This window comes from Macaca mulatta, chromosome 6 (assembly GCF_049350105.2).
Source record: "Macaca mulatta isolate MMU2019108-1 chromosome 6, T2T-MMU8v2.0, whole genome shotgun sequence".
Classification (NCBI taxonomy): Eukaryota; Metazoa; Chordata; class Mammalia; order Primates; family Cercopithecidae; genus Macaca; species Macaca mulatta.
The window spans coordinates 155,494,832-155,514,627 of NC_133411.1; the positions used below are offsets into that span (position 1 = coordinate 155,494,832).

General features: G+C 40.6%; 1 protein-coding gene and 1 long non-coding RNA gene across 5 annotated transcripts in view; one reads left to right on the forward strand and one right to left on the reverse strand.

The window, feature by feature from the left end:
• Positions 1-19,796, forward strand: part of LOC144329574 (uncharacterized) — a 60,985-nt gene that overhangs the window by 35,027 nt on the left and 6,162 nt on the right. Inside the window, exons 2-3 of the long non-coding RNA XR_013394940.1 lie at positions 16,142-16,393; positions 16,868-16,991. This is a non-coding gene — a long non-coding RNA (uncharacterized LOC144329574). The remainder of the gene's footprint in view (positions 1-16,141; positions 16,394-16,867; positions 16,992-19,796) is intronic.
• The window catches only part of PPP2R2B (protein phosphatase 2 regulatory subunit Bbeta), a 464,171-nt gene that overhangs the window by 1,302 nt on the left and 443,073 nt on the right, over positions 1-19,796 (reverse strand). For all 4 annotated transcript variants that reach the window (XM_015141134.3, XM_015141148.3, XM_015141133.3 and 1 more), the window contains 2 exons: positions 9,382-9,551; positions 2,151-2,242 (listed from right to left, as the gene is read on the reverse strand). In XM_015141134.3, the coding sequence (XP_014996620.2) occupies positions 2,151-2,242; positions 9,382-9,551 (262 nt within the window). The remainder of the gene's footprint in view (positions 1-2,150; positions 2,243-9,381; positions 9,552-19,796) is intronic.

Below are 19,796 nucleotides of genomic sequence, written 5' to 3' on the forward strand. Positions count from 1 at the left end.
GAAAACTCATCTACAAAATGGATGTCATCATGGTCTTATCTGGGAAACAAATAAGAAAATTCAAATTTTAAAAGAATCTGGGATGGAGAAATAAAAAGATTTTATATGGTTTTTATTTCCACATTTAATGGACAGATGGGTTCCACATTTTTACAAGAGTTATCCCCTCTTAGGCATAGCTGCATTTGATCAGGAGAGTGGCGAACACCCAATGTCTTCCAGAGGCAAGGTACTCAATATTTAATGGTGACATTTCAGACATGGTGACAAGCTGAGGTGGGGAGAGAAAGATTCCTTGGGCCAGGGCATCTGCAAGTACCCCAAGTGCCATCACACAGCAGTTCCCCTGGAGGGGCTGGCTCCCGCTCACTTCTGGGTGGAGCTCTGACTGGCTCCTTAAGATGGGAGAGCAGGAACTCTCATCCGTTTCTCAAATTATTTGGGATGTATAGAGAGGTGAAGGAAAAAGCTGACAAGATTGGGCCACAGCAAGGAGGATGTGTTTTTGGGCATGTTGTCAGCTGTACCAGGTAAATTAAGCAAAGGTTAGATTTTGTTACTCTGGCCCATCAAACTGATGCTGTGAACTGTGTCTGTGTCCTTGAGTGGACTGTTATTACCTTGTCAGGCAGGGCACTGAGGGCTTTGCCTCCATGATCTCGTTTCAACTTCTATTATCCCATAAAAGGGTTTTACAGAGAGGTAAGTAATTTGCTCAGTGTCACATTGCTAGTAGGTAGTAAAGTCCACCCTTAAACCCACATATGGTTGACTCTGGGGCATAAATATTCAGCCGGTTGGCCTCACTGCTTCCTGTGCTTTGACGTTCGCTTCCCTCCCATGACCCAACTCATTTTTAAACAAGTAAGAGATATTATTTTCAAAAAAAAAAAAAAAAGACTATCAACCTTATTTGAAAGAGAAATTAAATTTCCCAGTTGTAATGTTATAGAAAGTGTTGATCTTAGGATTCAAACTCTACACTTGTTACTTTTGCTTCTACTACTTACTACTTTATGAGGTTGGGCAGATTAATTTATCTTGCTAAGCCTCAGTTTCCTGAACTGTAAAATGAGAATGATGAAAACAATCTTGTTAGACTGTGGTTGGGATTAAATAAAATGATGTGTATGAATGTGTTTGGTGTATAGTAGGTGCCTAATAAGTGTGGTTTTTGAATCAAGGCTAAGATAGAGGAAAAATCTGAGCAATAATAACAGATATGTAAATAATAATATATGAATAAATCAATACCTATAAATAAAGAATAAAATGAGAGGGCTGGCTTCTTTTCCCTGTGGGGGATTTTGTTCATATGTCACAGTTGCTTTGCTCTCTGTCCTATACCAACTGGTCAGTGTGACTTGGGTCCTTTGCCATGTGGGGACTCCTTCCAAGCCTGCTAAGGAGGGGATTCATTTTGATCAGTGGCAAAGAAAGCCAAGAAACAGGTTGAGTGTGAGAGAGATGGTTTGTATTCACTGAAATCTTGAATGTCTGAATGTCCTGCCATAATAGAATTTCTATGCTTTCAAACACTATAATTGGTGCCACCTTCATCAAGGAACGAAATCAACCCCTGGTAGCTTGCACTTAGTTCTCATGGAAGTCAAAGAATCATTTGTATCTGTCAAACTAAAAATGAACTATTGGGAGGTATTATGAAGTACTGTTCAAATCAAAGGCCTTAAAATAGTAATAAATCACTTTGAGGGAATGTGATAAATGAGGTCGACTAGAATTCAGTTAATGAACCACCAGGACCATTGGCCAGGTCTCCACTAGCAGCTTCAAGGGATAATTTTTGATCTGGAAAGCCCACTTGGCAGTAATCTGAACTGTTCAGGCTGGAATTTGCTGGTGGATAAGTGATCTTCATTTAGGCATGTTGACCTAGTGCTGGAGGTGTCTTGTGTGAAAAAGATAGGACTTTCTTATTACCATTAAAGTGTTATCTGTGCCAGTTCAGAAACAGGATTCAAAGGCCTTACTATATCCTTCTCTTCTTTCCAGGCCTGACATTATGCATTTCAGCCAGGTTTTGGAGCCCAATTTTGACCTCCCTTTGGCTGTACTCTACTTAGGATAAATTGCCCGAGCCTCTTCAAGACAACCTTTGGAAGGTTCTTCAGCTACAGAGCCTTTCTTACCTGTCTGACCCATTCCACACACACTCAAATTTATCAAAAATGCAGTCATTTTCATAGAGGGAACACAGCTTGCTGCGGAGGTAGTCATGAACCTGGAAAGGAAACATATCGAGAAGGTCAGTTCTTATTTTAAACAGTAATTATTTCTGCAAACACCTCCTCTTCTGATGTGAGCTGTTAAATCTTTCATTTGTACATGCTCCTTGAATCAGACGGCCCTGGATCTGAACCTAGGCTTGGCCCTTTCTAGCTGTGGGACATTAGGATGGGTTGATGAGTTTCTCATGTAGCTGATATGGATTAATTAAGCTTGCTTGTATAGACAGTGGCATCCAGTAAGACTAAAGAAGTAGATTCTCATTTTCTAAGCTGATTTGCTCACAGGCATTAGAGGTCACCATTCATCCAGTCTTTTATTCAACAAATATTTACTGAATACCTGCTATGCATTTGAGATGCAGCAGTGAGCCAAATATCCTTGTGGTGCTTTCCACCCAGTGTTACGTGAGAGACTATATAACCAATTAAATAAATAAGACATTTAGATGGTGATAAAATCATAGAACAAAAGTGTATGGAAAAAGAGCCTGGGAGATCTTGTCGGGGGTGTATTATTTTATACAGGGCAAGTAGTCAGGGCTTCACTGGAGGAGGCAGCATTGGAGCAGAAGCCTGCAGGAGATGAATGAGCCACAGTGATGTCTGGGTTTGGGGTGAGGGGAAGGCTCTCCAAGCATAGGAAACAGCAGACACAAAGGCCTAGAGGCAGGAATCCTGGAGGGAGTGTGGTTGGGGAGTGGTGAGTAAGCAGCTGGGGGAGAGGATGATCAGTTTACATAGGCTCTTTATTCTGAGGAAGAAGAGACTTCACAGAAAGGATTGCTGAATCTGCTGTGTTGCAATGGATCCTAAAGGTACAAAGACAAAGGCAGGGAGACCAGTTATAACCTGAGTGATAGATGTTGGCTTGGACCAGGGCATGAGCAGTGATGGGGACTGGTCAGATTCTCCTTTTGTTTAGAGAAAGAGCAGATAGGACTTGGGTCAACTCTGAGGTGTGGAGAGAAAAACAGGAGTCAAAGATGACTACCTGACCTTTCTCCTGAGCAAGTGGAAGGAAGCGGGTACCATGTTCACTTTTGGGTACAATGGTTTAGAGATGTCTACATGTGGAGCTGTCAAGTAGACTCTGAGGTAAAAGGTGCCGTCCTGGAGTATGTGGAGATTCTTTCCTGGTTTTTCTTAACCATGCTGCTGCTTTCACTGGAAATCAACTGAGAGTGAGCAGGAAGAGAGGAATGGTTGGCAAACAATGTCAGATTTCTGGAAGGCACCAGGGGACACTTGACATTGTTGAACATGTATGTCAAATAAGGCTGATCAAGCATAGTTGAATATTTTTCTCCAGCTACACTCAGCAACTCAGATGTAGATGCCAAATAGATGAATAAAGTTCAGAGAGTAGTAGCCTGGGTTCAATGTTTCGAAGGTAATCCTTCCTGAACCCACTAGCACAGAGTGGCAATAATAACGGGCATACCCAAAATGCTGGCTTGTCATTATTAGCCAGGTGCTTTATCTATCAAAACCTCATTTCATCTCTAAAGCCATCTTATGATGCAGGTCCTTTCATTCTCTTTACTCTAATGGAGCATGAAGCACAGAGATATGACATCATTTGTCCAAGATCACACAGAAAAGAAAGTGACAGAAGGGGAGGGAACTGAGCCCCGGTATCAGGCTCTGGAGTGCACACTCTGAGCTGCACTAGCAACCTGCCTCCAGCTTGCTCTGGTGGGTCCTCAGTCCTTGACAGGAGCTGTGATAACGAACTCAAGTGAGGTTGAGAGAGAAGGAGATAGAACTAGGTGAAAGCAGAGGGAGGCTACCAAGGGTATTGGTGTTTAACTTTAAGTTAAGAGTGATGATTCAATCTCTTTTCTCCTGCAACTGTGGCTCTTTCTCTTCCTTTGACTCCAACAGTTCTGCTGGACGCTGAGCTTCAGGCTCAGTTGTGTGCTTAGTCTTGGGTAAAGGAACGAGGTCAGGCTCATCCTATGTTCCATTAGGTGTTTTGGGTATTTGAAAAGCTCTGAGTTATTTGGACAGAGGAAGTTATTTCTAATTCTGCAAATTAATTTTCCCCCACCTTTACTCTCTCACTCCCAAACAGTTCCAGGCCTTGTCAGGGTAACAGCTTCAGTGCTTTGGTGACAAGGGAATACCCCTCTGGCAGTGCTGTTGGCATTGTTAGGTGCATTTGGGGGCTGCAAGGGTGAGGCTGTGTCCTGCCCTAACGGAGGCATCTCTGCTATAAACTACTCACTCACCTTCCCTAGGGAGCACAGCAGTAAAGGTTTATAAACCTGGCAGTGGTAAGATTTTTAAGGTCTAGTTCCATCTGCCCACTTTGTGATGAACCTTTCCTCATCTGTCACCATTCACTTTTGGCATTTTGTCTTATTACTCACCTGCGGTGTTTCTGTAAGTGTCAAAATGTGTGCTTTGGAAGTCACGCCCATTAGCAGGAATGACATTGCTGAGCACTCTGTAAATAATTCTTGAAAGATAGAAGTTGGGATAGACTCAAGGGAAAATCTAGTCTGAACCATTATTTCTCCTCCACCACACCTAAGGTCTGGGTAGCTCCTACCTGCCTCCAATTGACAACATTGAAAGAAAAAGAATGTCTACTGTGAAGTATGCTGTATGTATGTTTTGTTGCATAGAAAGAAGTCTTCTTAGGCAAACCAGAGGGACCTTTTTCTACCAGAGGAAAGAATAAGGTAAGATGTACACATGAGCAACCTCTAGAGCATGGAGCAAGAGAGACTTTAAAACTCATCCTGTTTAATGTTCTTTCTTCATGTTCCTAATATGACTTTTCTATGATCCTATTAATTTGTGCATGGGATTTTTGACACTAGACTGAGTGTCCCAATACAGTGTTTCTCATTATTTGTGGGAGTCCAGTGTCATACAGTTAGTGGACTGCTATGAGGCAAACAAAGAGCCAACTCTGTCGGTCCATTCTTGTATTTCAAGTGTTGACAAACTTTTTCTCCAAAGGGCTGGATAGTAAATAGTTTAAGCTCTGTGGGCCGTATGGTCTCTGTGACAGCTACTCAACCCTGCCATTGCACATGGAAGCAGCCGTAGAACATATGTAAGTGACTGTACATGGCTGTGTCTTAATAAAATTTACCTGCAAAGACAAATAGGGGGCTGGTTAGGAACACAAGTTGCAGTCTGCCAGCCCTTGTTCTATGGGAAAACTTGAAAATAGCTAATCATACTTAAGTCTGCAGCCTTTTATTCATGGAAACATGATTGAGATCTGTGAATGCATGTATGAAAACGTATAATAGTAGCATTACCTGTCTCCTTGCTCAGGGCAGGCATTATTGACTGATCACTAAATTCTTTCCCACTGGACCTCACAACCTATCATGGTGTTCTGGAGGCTCACTGAATCAGAGCTTGTTTACCATCTTTAAATTACTTCATGTAAAAGTTAGATGGCTGTGCTCTAAAACTAGCTTTGTCCTAAATCTCCTCTTCCTAGTTAAGGCTCCCCAGCAGCCACACTCAGGTCCTAGTTCCCACTGCTCTTTCTTTTGCATTAAGGATGCGAATACTATCAGGTTTGTCTTATGCAGCTGGAAGAGGACACTGTGGTGACTCTAGTCCTGGGCTAAAGATGAAGGCTGCAAATGAAAGCTTGGGGGTAAGTGATGTGGAGCCAAGCCCTGAAGTCAAGGTAGGATTCAGGAGACAGGAACACTAAATAATAGGGAATATGATGGACCACAGGGGAAACAAAGCTATCTCCACTACATATATGGCTGTGAATTCTGGCTCCCAAACCTTTCTCTAGCACCTGCTGGAACAGAGTCATCAAAGTCTTCAACCTCCTCTCTGAACCTTTCCTTCTTCTTCCTCTGACTGGAATTTGGATCTCCTCTGAAGACACTCAAGTGGTAGCTAGAGTTTTGCTCTCACTCCACATGCCAATGTTGGGTAGGTAGGCTCCTTGTTGCTCCAGACAACTATTCCTATTTAAAGTCCTCAACTCCTTTGAAGTCATGCCATCAAACTAAGCTTCCTGCTACCTGTCCTTCTTTTAGCCATCAAAAGTTCTGAGTCCCTAATCCTTATTCCTTGAAGCAAGTTTGCATCTCTGTCTCTCTTCCATTACTATTCCTGTCACTATTTTTAGTTATTCGAGCACTCTAGTCTCTCTCTTACTCAGTCTCATCATATTCAATGTGTTTTGTCCTTTGCTTCCTTGGTCATATTATGAACCTTGTCATTGCTATCCCTGTACCTGTCATTGCTATCCCTGCTGCTGCTGTTAACTCCTGTCTTTTTAGTTCACTCCTTCTAGTATCTTGATTCTATCAATCCTTAAAATTCATTATTTCCCCTTTGCCCACCTTCGACTCAGCAGTACATCATTACAATCATTCCTTTAGCATATATATTCAACAAACTTGCCTTTCTTGCTCTCTCTTTCCATTGTACTCATTTGGCACAACTCTATCACTGGTTAAATCTTACTTTCTACCCTTTCTTTACCTGTATCAAGCAGGTGAATGTGGCTGAGAAGAAACATAATCATACAGGTTAATCTCCCTTTAAATCAATTATGTAAATTTCAAGTGGATCCCTGAGCAACCCTACCACCCTACAACATTTCTCTTTCTTAGATGAGTACTTTACCCCTTTTCTTTCTTCCCATTCAGCTAATGACCTTACTACTTATTTTACTAAAGAAAACACCTACATGTTCTCATCACAAAATTCACAAACCTACTTCATCTATATATGAAAACTGCTGTCATTCCTTTGACAGATGAATTATCTATGCACCTTACCGTCTACAGCCAATTCTGCAATGGACTGCATCCCCCACTGGCTTGCCTCAAGGGCTTTGTTCTTTCAGTGGTCTCTCTCTCTAGTGGCTTATTCCTATCAGCAGAAAACATGCTGTAATAACTTCATTCAGCCAGAATCCCTTTTCAGCTACACTTCCATTTCTCTGTTCTCCTTCAGAGTAAACTTACTGAAACAGTTGTCTGTCCTCATTATGTTATCATCTTCAGTTTCTTAAACTCACTCCAATTGGACATTTATTCACACTGCTCTACTACTGTTCCTCTGTCATTCAGGTTACTGGTAATCTCCACTTACTAAATCCAAGTTCGTAGTCTTCTGTACTTGATTCAGCAAAGCATTTGGCAGTCGATGACTTCCTTTTCCTTAAGACATTTTCTCCACTTGGCTTCCTAGTCACTCCTCTCATCTCACTGGCTAGTTTCCCCAAATCTCTCTTGCCAAATCCTCTTCCTATTCTCAACTAGGTCTTATTTTCCGACCTCTTCTTTAATTATACTAATTGCCTAGAAGGTCTCATTCAGTCCTATGGCTTTAAATACCCTCTATATACTTGTGAGTGTCAGGTTTATATCTTGAAGCTAAATATATCCAGACTCACATTGAGCTGTCTACTTGCTGTGTCTGTTTGGATGTTAAACTGGTTTAACAGAGCCAAAACCAAACTCTCGATTTTCTCATCTAAATAAATTGGCAACTCTACTTTTCTAATTGTTCAGGACAAAAATTTTGGAGTAATCCTTGGTGCTTCTTTCTTTTCCTGTTACATCCCACATCAAATTCGTCCTCAAACCCTATTGCTTTTACCTTGGAAATATATGAAGAATCTGGCTATCTTCATTGCTAATACACTCATCTAAGCTACTATTTCCCCTTGCCAGAATGTTATAACTATTCTCCTGTCTCTTCCAATGTCCCTCCCACAGTTTCTTCTCCCCAGCGCAACCAGAATATTAATTTAAAAATGTCAATGATGAAAATGATCTGGAATTAGATAGTGGTGGTTTCATTAAATTGTGTGCTTTGAAAGGCCGATTATTATGATATGTACATGATATCTCAAGGAAAAAATGTAAGTCAAATCCTTCTGTATAGAATCCCCCCACTTCTTTTTATCTAACCCCAAATAGCTTAAAATAGGGTTAGTTTATCCCCACCCCACTTGATCTTTGCTTTCATTATACTCTTGCCTGGATTTTGCTTCTTTAAGTCCTCTCTACTTCAAAGTCTGGTCTTCCTCTTTCAACAACACCACCCTAAAAAATGCCTTTCCCTTTGTTTCCTTGCATTTACACCATCTACCTAACACTTAAGTTCAAAACTTCCAGTCTTTTTGATTCCTCTCCCTGTACATTTGATCAGTAAGCAAACCTCACTGACTCTTCATCTTACCCATCCTTCCATCTGCACTCTACCATTACCAGACCAAATTGCCATCATCTCCTCTTATCTAAATTGTCTGTTTGGCAAACTGCAAAGTGAAACACACTGTAAAAACTAAAACTCACAATGTCATTTCCTGGTGTAAAACTTTAATGGTCCTCCATTGTACCCAGTCCACAGGCAAAACAGCCTACTGTACATTACCAGGGCCTAGTGATTGGCCCCTTACCTCTATCTCCAGGCTCATCTTTCTGCCTTTGTGATTCATATTCAAGGTATAAGCACCCTGAACACACCTCATTTCTCTTGACACCAGGCCTTTGAACATACTATGTTTTTAATTATTATACTTTAAGTTCTGAGATACATGTGCAGAACATGCAGGTTTGTTATACGTGTGCCATGGTGGTTTGCTGCACCCATCAACCCGTCATCTACATTAGGTATTTCTCCTAATGCTATCCCTCCCCTAGCTCCCCACCCCCTGACAGGCCCCGGTGTATGATGTTCCCCTCCCTGCGTCCATGTGAACACATTATTTTAAGAGTATGCATTTCCTGACTAGTTCATGGCAGTTAAGACTCAGTTTAAGGGTCACTTCTTTGGGAAAATCTTTCTCACCTGGCTGGACCATCTCTTGCAGAGATGCACACTCAATTCCTTGCTCATCATCTGCCTTTTCCGTCAGATGGTAAGCTGCATGAGAGCAGGACCATTTGTTTACCTCTATAGTATCCATTCCACATGAAGTGCTCAGTCCATATCAATTACATTGAATTCTAGCCTCTCCACATGCACCTTTATCTTAATTATAGCCTGTACCATTTTACTGAATGTATCACCATGCACTGCCTTCCATTTTTCTGCATTGTAAACCTTTGGAAGAAGGGGTTGGCTTAAAAGCTCATGAAGGCAATGTTCCATATACCTATGGGTGCCTGGGGTTCTATACCTGGTAAGTCTCGATGGGGCGGTTTTCCATGTTGAGATCCCAGACTTTAACGGTCAAATAGTCCCTGGTCATGATATACCTCCCACTGTGGCTGAACTTCACATCCGAAATTGAAGAGATAATTTCAGAGAAAAATGATCTGTTGCTTGGATCTTCCGGCTCTTCAAAAACTGCAGAACAAAAGCAAAACAAGACAAATTTAGCAATCCTTATCAACTGACTCTAACATGTTTGGACTGGCTAGGAAGCTAACAGTGTAACTGAGAGTCTTCCTTAAGTAGGGCTGGTGTCTGCAGAATGTAAGTTGCTAATAGAGAACTGTCATCTCTCTGGTAGCGGAAAAGCTGTCATTAGTTTCTGGATTTTAATTCTCATGGAAGGACTGGCATGGGACCTGTCCCGTTCATAGATCTGGCACTGACAGATCTATGCATCTAACTCTTTTTCTGTTTCCCTTGGTATCTGGGTGTCACTGCATAAAACCTGGAGTCATCTTAGATACTTAAAAAAATTTTTTTTACAGCTTTTAGTGAGATAAAATCCACATACCACAAACTGTAAAGTGTAGAGTTCAGTGGTTTTCAGTATAATCACAAAATCATTGCTATAATCTAAATTTAGACTATGTTCTTTACCTCCCCGCAAAAACCCCATATGCATTAGCAGTTACTTTCCATTGCCTGCTCCTACAGTCCTAGGTAAACACCAATCTGCTTTCTGATTCTCATTCTGGAAATTTCACACAAATGGATTCATAGAATATATGGTCATTTGGGACTGACTGGCTCATTTTACTTGGCATAAAATTTTTAAGGTTCATCCATGTCGTAGCATGTATCAGTTCTTCGTTCTTCCTATGGCCGAATAGTATTCCATTGTATGAATATACCACATTTTGTTTATCCATTTATCAGTTGATGAGCATTTGAGTTGTTTCCACTTTTTAGCTGCTAGGAATAACAGTGCTATGATTATTCATATACAAGTTTTTGTCTGGCCTTATGTTTTCATCTCTCTGGTTGGCTCATGGTGTTTAACGGTGGGACTTTGGCCAGGTGTGGTAGCTCATGCCTGTATTCAGCACTTTGGGAGGCCTAGGCAGGAAGATCACTTAAACCCAAGATTTCAAGACCAGCCTGGAAAATATAGGAAGACCCCATTGCTATAAACAGTGAGCCAGGCATGGTGGGGCATGCCTGTGGTCCCAGCTACTTGGGTGGATGAGGCAAGAAGGATTGCTTGAACCAAGGAAGCTGCAGTGAGCTACTATTGGGCCACTGCACTCTAGCCTGGGTAACAGATCGAGATCCTGTCTTCACAAAAGAAAGAAAGAAAAAAGGTGGTGCTTTCTTGCTGGACTGCCTTGGGTCTAAGGTCAGCCTGTCATTTACTTGTTGTGTGACCTTAGGCAAGATACTTCTCTGTGCCTTAGGTCTCCTTGTATGTAAACTGTAGCTATGATGTCTTTTTAAAATTAACAATATTTCCAAATTTGTATAAATCTAATGGGTACAAATGTGGTTTCATTACATGGATATATTGCATAGTGGTGAAGTCTTGGCTTCTAGTGTAACCATTAGCCAAATAGTGTACATTGAACCCACAATGTCTTCTGTGTGAATTGTCTATTTGCTCTGATATCCAGCCTCTTATTATCTCTCTCAATAGCTTCAGCTAATTTCCACTTACAGGAAGAAGGCATGGCTTCTCAGTATGTTATCAGAGCCCATCATAAACTGTCTCTAATTCTTCTTTCTACCTCGATTTTAAGTTGGATGTATAGAGTATATCTCCATGTTTCCCACTTCTATTCATTGCCTGATTCCTTCTTCATGGATCCAGATACTCTTTGATTCATATACCTCATCTGCTACATATTATTTCACCCCAAATGATCTTTTCTTTTCTCTGAAGCCCTATCATACTTGGTCTGCCCATTTATTTAGTATTTGCTCAGGTACTCTCTTACAATGAAACTATCATTTTTCACATTATTATTTTAACAATTCATGAGTTTGTTTTATCTCTTCAACTAGGACATAAGCTTCTTGAGAACAGGATTTTGGTCTTATCTTCATACTCAGAGTCTTGCTCACAAATGTTCAGTGAATATTTGTTGCTTCACTGGAGCCAAAGCCAGATAAATTAACAGATTCTTTGCCTTCTGGGTGCTTAGCATGTATAGTATTAAGTTGAAACATATGCAGTTGCTGACATTCAATTGTTTTTGACCTACAAAGATGGCAATTGTGTATGGTTAAACCCAACAAGAGTTTATATCACAATTTCAGGCTGAAACAAACACTGGCCTGCAGGTTGCTGAGTTAACTCATCCTCCAAGACTACTTCTTTCCTGCCTGGTCAATGCACTGACATAGTCAGTAATGAATTCTGTATAAAGAGCCCAAGCATATAATAAGTTACATTTCAAACCTTGCTGAATTAAACTGTGAACTAAGCCAAAATGTTAATTTTCACAGGACGATTGAAGAGAATAGCAACAAAAACCCTGATCAATCGAATTGAAATTGCAAATTAAGAAAAGAATCATTGAAACAGAAAAACATGGCTCATTACAGCCTCTGACCCAATGTCTTAGTCTGTGCCCTCATCTTTTGGGCTTCAGCTGAGTATTAGTGAAGGCCCCAGGATTCTGATTGGTATCTTCGTAGTTGAGAACTAGATGGGAAGAAAATTTTCACATTAGTTTCAACTAACAGCCATCTCAGTACTGGGGGCTTGGAAATTCCAAGTAAAACACCTGACCCAGAGGCAGTAAAGTGGATGAGCATAGCAAATTGTGCTCTGGAATCATCAATTCCTGCCTCTGTCAGTTACTAGCTGTGATCATTTTATTTAGTACTCCAGCTTTAGTTTTCCCAGCTGCAAAATGAGGAGCCACATTGCTTGGCATATAAGCTTGGTACATAGTACGTCCTCAATACATGCCATCACTATTTTCATTTTCAGTATGCACTGCTTCTGTGCTGGCCAGTCATATCTTATTCATGAAGACTCTTGAGAGTTTGGGACCGAGGAGTACAGAACTTGTGGACTATTTAAAAGACATAAAGAATGTTTACATTTTCTCTTCTTTAAACTCAAATCTATTTTAAAATGTTAAAATCGACAACAAAATTGTATATATTTATGGTGCCTTTTAATGTTATACATAGGAATCTGTTTCCCAAATACTTGGCATGTTGGGAGGCCAGTGTAGCAACGCTGTAAAGCCTCAAAATGACACCTTCACAAGATGGATGTGAAATGAAAGATGACAATTCTTCAATCAACCCACCACTATTTATTTGTGGAGTGCTGGCTTTAGGTAGCACACAGAGGGCAAGGTACAGATAATATACTGGCATAGCACTTTGCAGTTCATGACACATCTATGTATATTCAAGTTTTAATAGCAACTCCAGGAATTATTTTCATTCCATGGGTAATAGCATTTAATAGTATTAATAATTACTGTTGATGGGAAGCTTATAATACTGCAGACCCTGTGCTTTACATGTTTTACTTCATTTAGTTGTTAAAACAGCCTATAAAGTAGGAATTATGATTCCTCATTTTATATATGTGGATAACTAAGGCACAGAGAGGTTTTGTAACTAGTCCAGGGACACACAGAGGTAGAGCTGCATTTTGAACTCAGATCTGTCTGACTTCAAAATCTTTGTTCTTAATCATGATGCCATGTACGAGACCTTGCTGAGCATTCGTTTATAAGTTAAGTGTCTTGTATGCACAGGCACACATACATGCACAATACAGTATATTAGCTAGAGTCCACAAATAAAATACTTTTTATGTGTGGGATGGATATGTGCCAGGCCCTGTACCAAATGCTAAAGACACAATAATGAACAAGACAGATCCAGCACTACTCTCAGTGAGCTCACAGGATAGAGGAGGGGATACATGTTTAGCAATCACACAAATGTGGTTACAGTTGTGAATAAGTGAGATTTTACTGTGTTATCAGAGGGAAATCATGGTGCTATGGAACTGACTAGTGGAAGGTAAATGGAACACCAGTGTGCATTCCATAAAATTTACTTCTCGTGCTCCCTCCAATATCAGACATTTGTTGACCATGTAGTACAACAGTATCTGGTGCCTGAGTGATAGAACTCGAGACAAATCAACACTAGCATTTCTCCCGGAGACCCTTGGCTTGGCATGGCACTAGAGAATCTGCTGACCTGCAAGGTTTCCAATTAGCTATCAGAAAATAGAGACATTGAGAGGAGAGGGAAGAGAACTAAGGGGAAGACAAGAAGAGCTTTGCTCCCTTTGTGAGGAAACAGTCTTGGTGAGAATCCTGATAGCCCAGTCCTAGCCACTGGGGGTATGTCAGGTTCACCAACAGAAGCGTATGTCTTGGAGACCCCAATAGTAACAGTAACAACAATAATGACATTTGCTACCACTTCTTGGTCCTCAAGCTTTGTATACATTATTGCATTTAATGCTCACACTTCTAAGGAAGGTACTATCCTCTTCTCATTTGTAGATAAGGAGACAGACCAGGAGGAAAGGTTCAGTAAGTCACCCAGGATCACGCGGCTAGGCAGTGGCAGAGATGGGCTCTTGACTCTGCCCATCTGTCACACCACCTCCACAACTGGGCCTTGCCTTGCTTTGTCAATATTGTTTCCCTGTTCAAACAAGTCAAACTAGGATTCCTCACATTCTAGATATACCTTGTATATTCCCACTTTTGTGCCTCTGCTGCTCCTCACCTCTTCCTGTGCCCATCCAGGTACACTGGAAAGAACATCAGACTCAGGGATGCTGGGCTGGAATCCAGGCTGGGCACAAGTCCAGGCTGGCTTTTGATAATACCTATTATCTATTGAGCTTTTGTGCTGTGTGCTCTACATGTATTAACTCATTCACTATTCATAGGTATTAGTACTTTCTCTTTTCCACAAATTAGCCTAATCAGTCAACTCAGGCACAACTCACAGCTAGTAGGAACAGAGCCAGAATTTGAACTCAGTATACTTCCAGCTTATGTTCTTAACCTCTGTCCTACTCTCTCATCTGCGTGGCTTTCAGCACTGTCAGCTCTCTGGGCGTTTCCTTCTCCGTAATAGGAAGGAGTTAGGGTTGCCTACTAGGTCCCTCCCAGCTCTTAGATTCTAAAATCTATGAAATTTCACTGGCTTTTCAATTTCCCTTTCCTAATCCCCACTACTCTAGGTAGCCTTTCCAAAGTGACTTCAGAAAAATGTTCAAGCTGTGATATGTCAGGCATTCCAGATTCCAAGGTCAAATAAGCTTGGGAAACCTTGACAATTTTGGGAGTTGACAATGCAATTACCCTGTTGTTGGGGCATTATAGAATGTTCAGCAACTTGTCTGGCCTCTACTCACTAGATATGCCCTGCTGACTCCATCTGCCCACATGTGGCAACCAAAAATGTCTCTAGATATTGCCAAATGTCCCCCGGGGGCGTGACTATACCTGGTTGAGAATCACTGCTTTAATCCTACTTCAGAGTATTATTTGATCATACCTTTCTCCCCACTCCATTTTATTTTTATTTGGCAAATCATTTGCAGCTCAGTGTTTAGTACAGGCTTCCTCAGAATACACTTTGGGTTATATTGCTATAGTCAAAAGCAACTGAATACTGCCTTTAAAATTCCATAGGCTATCTTATGTGCCTTGTGCAGATGTGTTTTCTGTTATAACGTGTACAGATATGAATACATCTCCATGGAGCTATAAGTATCTTGTGTGAGCCCTGAAAGGGCTCAGATGACTGGATAAATAAGGTTCTAGGGAAAATCTTGAATTCAATAATTCATGAATTCAAAAATAAGAGAAGGAGTTAAGAAGAAAACTGCCAACTTTAGAGAAAGCTAAAGTGAAACAGCATTCATTACAACTGGAGCAAGGGCAGAAAGGAGGCATGCAGAGAGCTGGTTGTGGACTCTGGGGATAGGAGAAGAGAGAGATTAGGTAACCATAGGTGCAGGCTGTTCCTGGGCACGGCTCCTTTCTCTTGACCTTACACTGGACCTTGATTAATTGCACAGGAACTCATGCCCATGTAGAGGGGTTAGGAGGGGTCCAAGGCCACTAACAACTGATCCTGAAGGCCAGGACATCTAAGACATGCTGGCTCTGTCTTAGATGGTGTGGTGACTAGCAGTACACGTGGTTCCAAACTCAGTGGCCTGGGTTGAAACCCCAGCTTTGCTGCTTATAAATTATGGAGCTTTGAACAAGCAGCTGGACTCCTTCCAAGCTTCATTTAATGGAGATAATAGTAGTACCTATATTCTAGGGCGGTTGTAAGGATGGATGAGATCTTGCTTGTGAAGTACTTAGCAAAGTGTCTGTACCCAAAACAACAGGGACGGCAGCCATAATGCAGAAGTAGGCATTGCTTAAGGCAAGCTTGGTGTGCAATGAGTCCAAAAGCCTAAAGTGTTTTTCTGTTTGAGGCAGATCTTAAGAAACAGTTGTGATACTGATGTCTAAGTCTTCTGTCTGGGCTGTGACACAGACATGTACTAGTTTGTTTCTGAACTATCCCTTGAAAGACACCGTCCTTGGTCCAAGTGTCTCATTTCAATGTCACCCCCACCCTGGCTGTGATGACGCGGGCAGATGAGAGTGAGAGTCCAGGAAACAAGCCAGGGGGACATGAGGGTCCACTCATGATGAAAAAGGAACTGCCTCGGAATCATGCACGGGGCTTTAAATTGCTCACTTCTGCTGACATTTCTTCTACAGGGAAGCGCAGCTGGCACGTTTTTCCGTTTGGAGACATGGTTGACAATTTCTCCATAATGGGGACACAACTGGCAATTTTCCTACAGAGTGAGGCAGATGGCAATTTTCCTTCAGAGATATGCAGGCAACAGTTTTGCCCCTGGAGAGAAAAGCCTCGCCGATTGAGATGCAGCCAGTAATTTTTACTATACAGAAGACACATCCAATAATTTTGCCCAATGAGAGAAACGGCCAACAATTTTCCCACAGAGGGTAAGAACTCGCTCGGACTGACAATGCTGGCCTTTATCCAGCTGAGGACAGTGAGAGAAGAGGTTTAAGATTTAATTAGTGGCTACTGTGCTACCAGGGGCCTAATGACATAGTCTCCAGACACGGATTGGAGACTGCAAATTTAGATCGTATTAAGACTCAGATGAAGGATTCTGAATTGGCAAATAATGAAACCAAGTTGCTTAACCCTTGCAGTTTGCTTTTCATATAGTCCTCAATTAATTCAACAAACAATTGTTTGACAGTGACACTTTAACAAGACAAGGCATACAATGCACAGTGTGATGAAGCATGAGAAGTTAATCTAGAAGAAATTATATTGGCCCCTAAGTTCTACATAACTTTTCAAAATAATTCTGCATCTACTATACTTCTTTTACAACATGTCTTTTAACAAACTAATTATTCAAAGTTAAGAAATAATGAATCAAAACCTTTTTTTTTTTTCCCCAGACAAGAAAAACTGACCAAAAATTCACAGTGGGGAGAAGTGAGGAACAAATGGGCTGGTGTGACAAGAAAAGACTTAATAAGAAGCTGAGCCTTAAATGATCAATAAGCACTGGATAGATAAGAGGTTAGTACATATTTTAGGCTTTGAGGGCCATTTGGTCTCCATTGCAACTGTTTAACTCTGCCTTTGTAGTGTGAAAGCAGCATAGACAATATGTAAACAGATAAGCATATATTCCGCACGAAGGCTTTGCATATGGACACTGAAATTTCAATTTTGTATAATTTTTATGTGCCATAAAATACTATTCCTTTTTGATTTCTTCAACTATTTGAAAATGTAAAAATATTATTCTTTGCTAGAGTTGTAAAAAAGAAAAGTTTTGAGCCAGACTTGGCTGTATGCCATAGTTTGCTGAGCCCTGATAATGGTGTTTGAGGGGTAGGAGGGGGCATCCTATCTAGACAGGTGAATCAGCATGAATAAATGCCTGGGGTGATCAATGCATTTTTGTGGGACAATGGGCCCCTAGGACTGATAGCACCATGAGATCACGTAGAAAGGCTGGAAGATGAGATTACTTCTTAAACTGCAAGTTGCTTTCCTAAGTTACGTCTCTCAGGCTGATACATGAGAATGGACTTAGGAGTCAGACATATTGGGGCTAGAACCTGGGCTTCGTCATCTCCAGGTTGGATTGTCTTTGTCAGTTTTCCTTATCTTGTTAAGATACAGCATATCTGTAAAATGTAGACATCAATATCTTATTTGCATGGTTATGAAAATTAAAAGAGATAAAAGCAAATAAGACACGTAGCACAGGCCAGCTGTGGTGGCTCACACCTGTAATCCCAGCACTTTGGGACGCCGAGGCAGGTGGATCACGAAGTCAGGAGCTCGAGACCAACCTGGCCAATATGGTGAAACCCCGTCTCTACTAAAAATACAAAAATTAGCTGGGTGTGGTGGCACGTGCCTGCAGTCCCAGCTACTTGGGAGAAGAATCGCTTGAACCCAGGAGGCGTAGGTTGAAATGAGCCAAGATCATGCCACTGCACTCCAGCCTGGGCCACAGAGTGAGAATCCATCTCAAAAACAAAAACAAACAAGACATGTAGCACAGTGCCTGGTACACTGTCAGAAGTCAACAAGCCCATATCAAACATTTAAAGAAGAACTAATGTCAATTCTACTCCAACTGTTTACAAAAAATAGAGGAGGGAATACTTCCAAACTCCTTCTATGAGGCCAGTGTTACCCTGAAACCAAAACCGGACAAAGACACACCAAGAGAACTATAAGCCAATATCCCTGATGAATATTGATACAAAACCCCTCAACAAAATACTAGCAAACCAAATTCATCAATACATTAAAAAGATCATTCATCATGACCAAGTGGAATTTATCCCAGGGTTGCAAGACAGTTCAGCATATAAAAATCAATCAATGTGATACGTCATATCAATGGAATGAAGGAGAAAAACCCTCAAAAAACTGGATATAGAAGAAATGTAACTTAAAATAATAAAAGTCATATATGACAGAGCCACAGCTAGTAGCACGCTGAATGGGGAAAAACTGAAAGCCTTTCCTTTAAGATTTGGAATACAACAAGAATGCCCACTGTCACCACTGTTGCTCAACGTAGTACTGAAAGTCCTAGATAGAGCAATCAGACAAAAGAAAGAAAGAAAGAAAAGGCATCCAAATTGGAAAAGAAGTAGTAAAATTATCCTTGTTTGCCAATGATATGATCTTGTATTTGAAAAAACTTAAAATATGCCACCAAAAAACCATTAGAACTGAAAACAAATTCAATAAAACTGCAGGATACAAAATCAAGATACAAAAATGAGTAGAATTTCTATATGCCAAACAGCAAAGAATCTCAAGAAATTAAACCCATTTACAACAGCTACAAATTAAAAACCCAGGAATTACCCAAAGAAGTAAAATGTCTCTACGATGAAAATTAAAAAACATTGATGAAAGAAATGGAAGGGGACACAAAAAAATGAAACGATATTCCATGTTCATGAATTGGAAGAATCAATACTGTTAAAATGTCCATGCCACCCAAAGCAGTCTACAGATTTAATGGAATCCCTATCAAAATACCAGTGACTTTCTTCACAGAAATAGAAAAAACAATCCTAAAATTTATATGAAACCACAAAAGACCCAGAATAGCCAAGGCTATCTTAAGCAAAAAACAAAACTGGAGGAATCACATTAACTGACTTCAAATTATACTACAGAGTTATAGTAACCAAAACAGCATGGTACTGGCATAAAAATAGACACATACACCAATGGAACACAATTGAGAACCCAGAAACAAATCTATACATCAACAGTGAACTCATTTTCAACAAAGGTGCTAAGAACATACACTGGGGGAAAAGACAATCTCTTCAACAATTGGTGCTAGGAAAACTGGATATCCATATGCAAAAGAATGAAACTAGATCCCTATCACTCAACATATACAAAAGTCAAAACCAAATGGATTGACGACTTAAATCTAAGACCTTAAAGCATGAAACTACTACAAGAAAACATTGGGGAAAGTCTCCAGGACATTGCACTGGGCAAATATTTCTTGAGTAATACCCCACAAGCACAAGCAACCAAAGCAAAAATGAGCACATGGGATCAAGTTAAAACATTGCTGCACAGCAAAGGAAACAATCAACAAAATGAAAAGAGAACCCATAGGATAAGGAAAAATATTTGCAAACTACCCATCTGACAAGGGATTAATCACCAGAATATAGAAGGAGCTCAAACAATTCTATAGGAAAAAAAATCTAATCCATTAAAAAAATGAACAAGTGATCTGAATAGATATTTATCAAAAGAAGACATACACATGGCAGATAGGCATACAAAAAGGTGCTCAACATCATTGATCATTAGAGAACT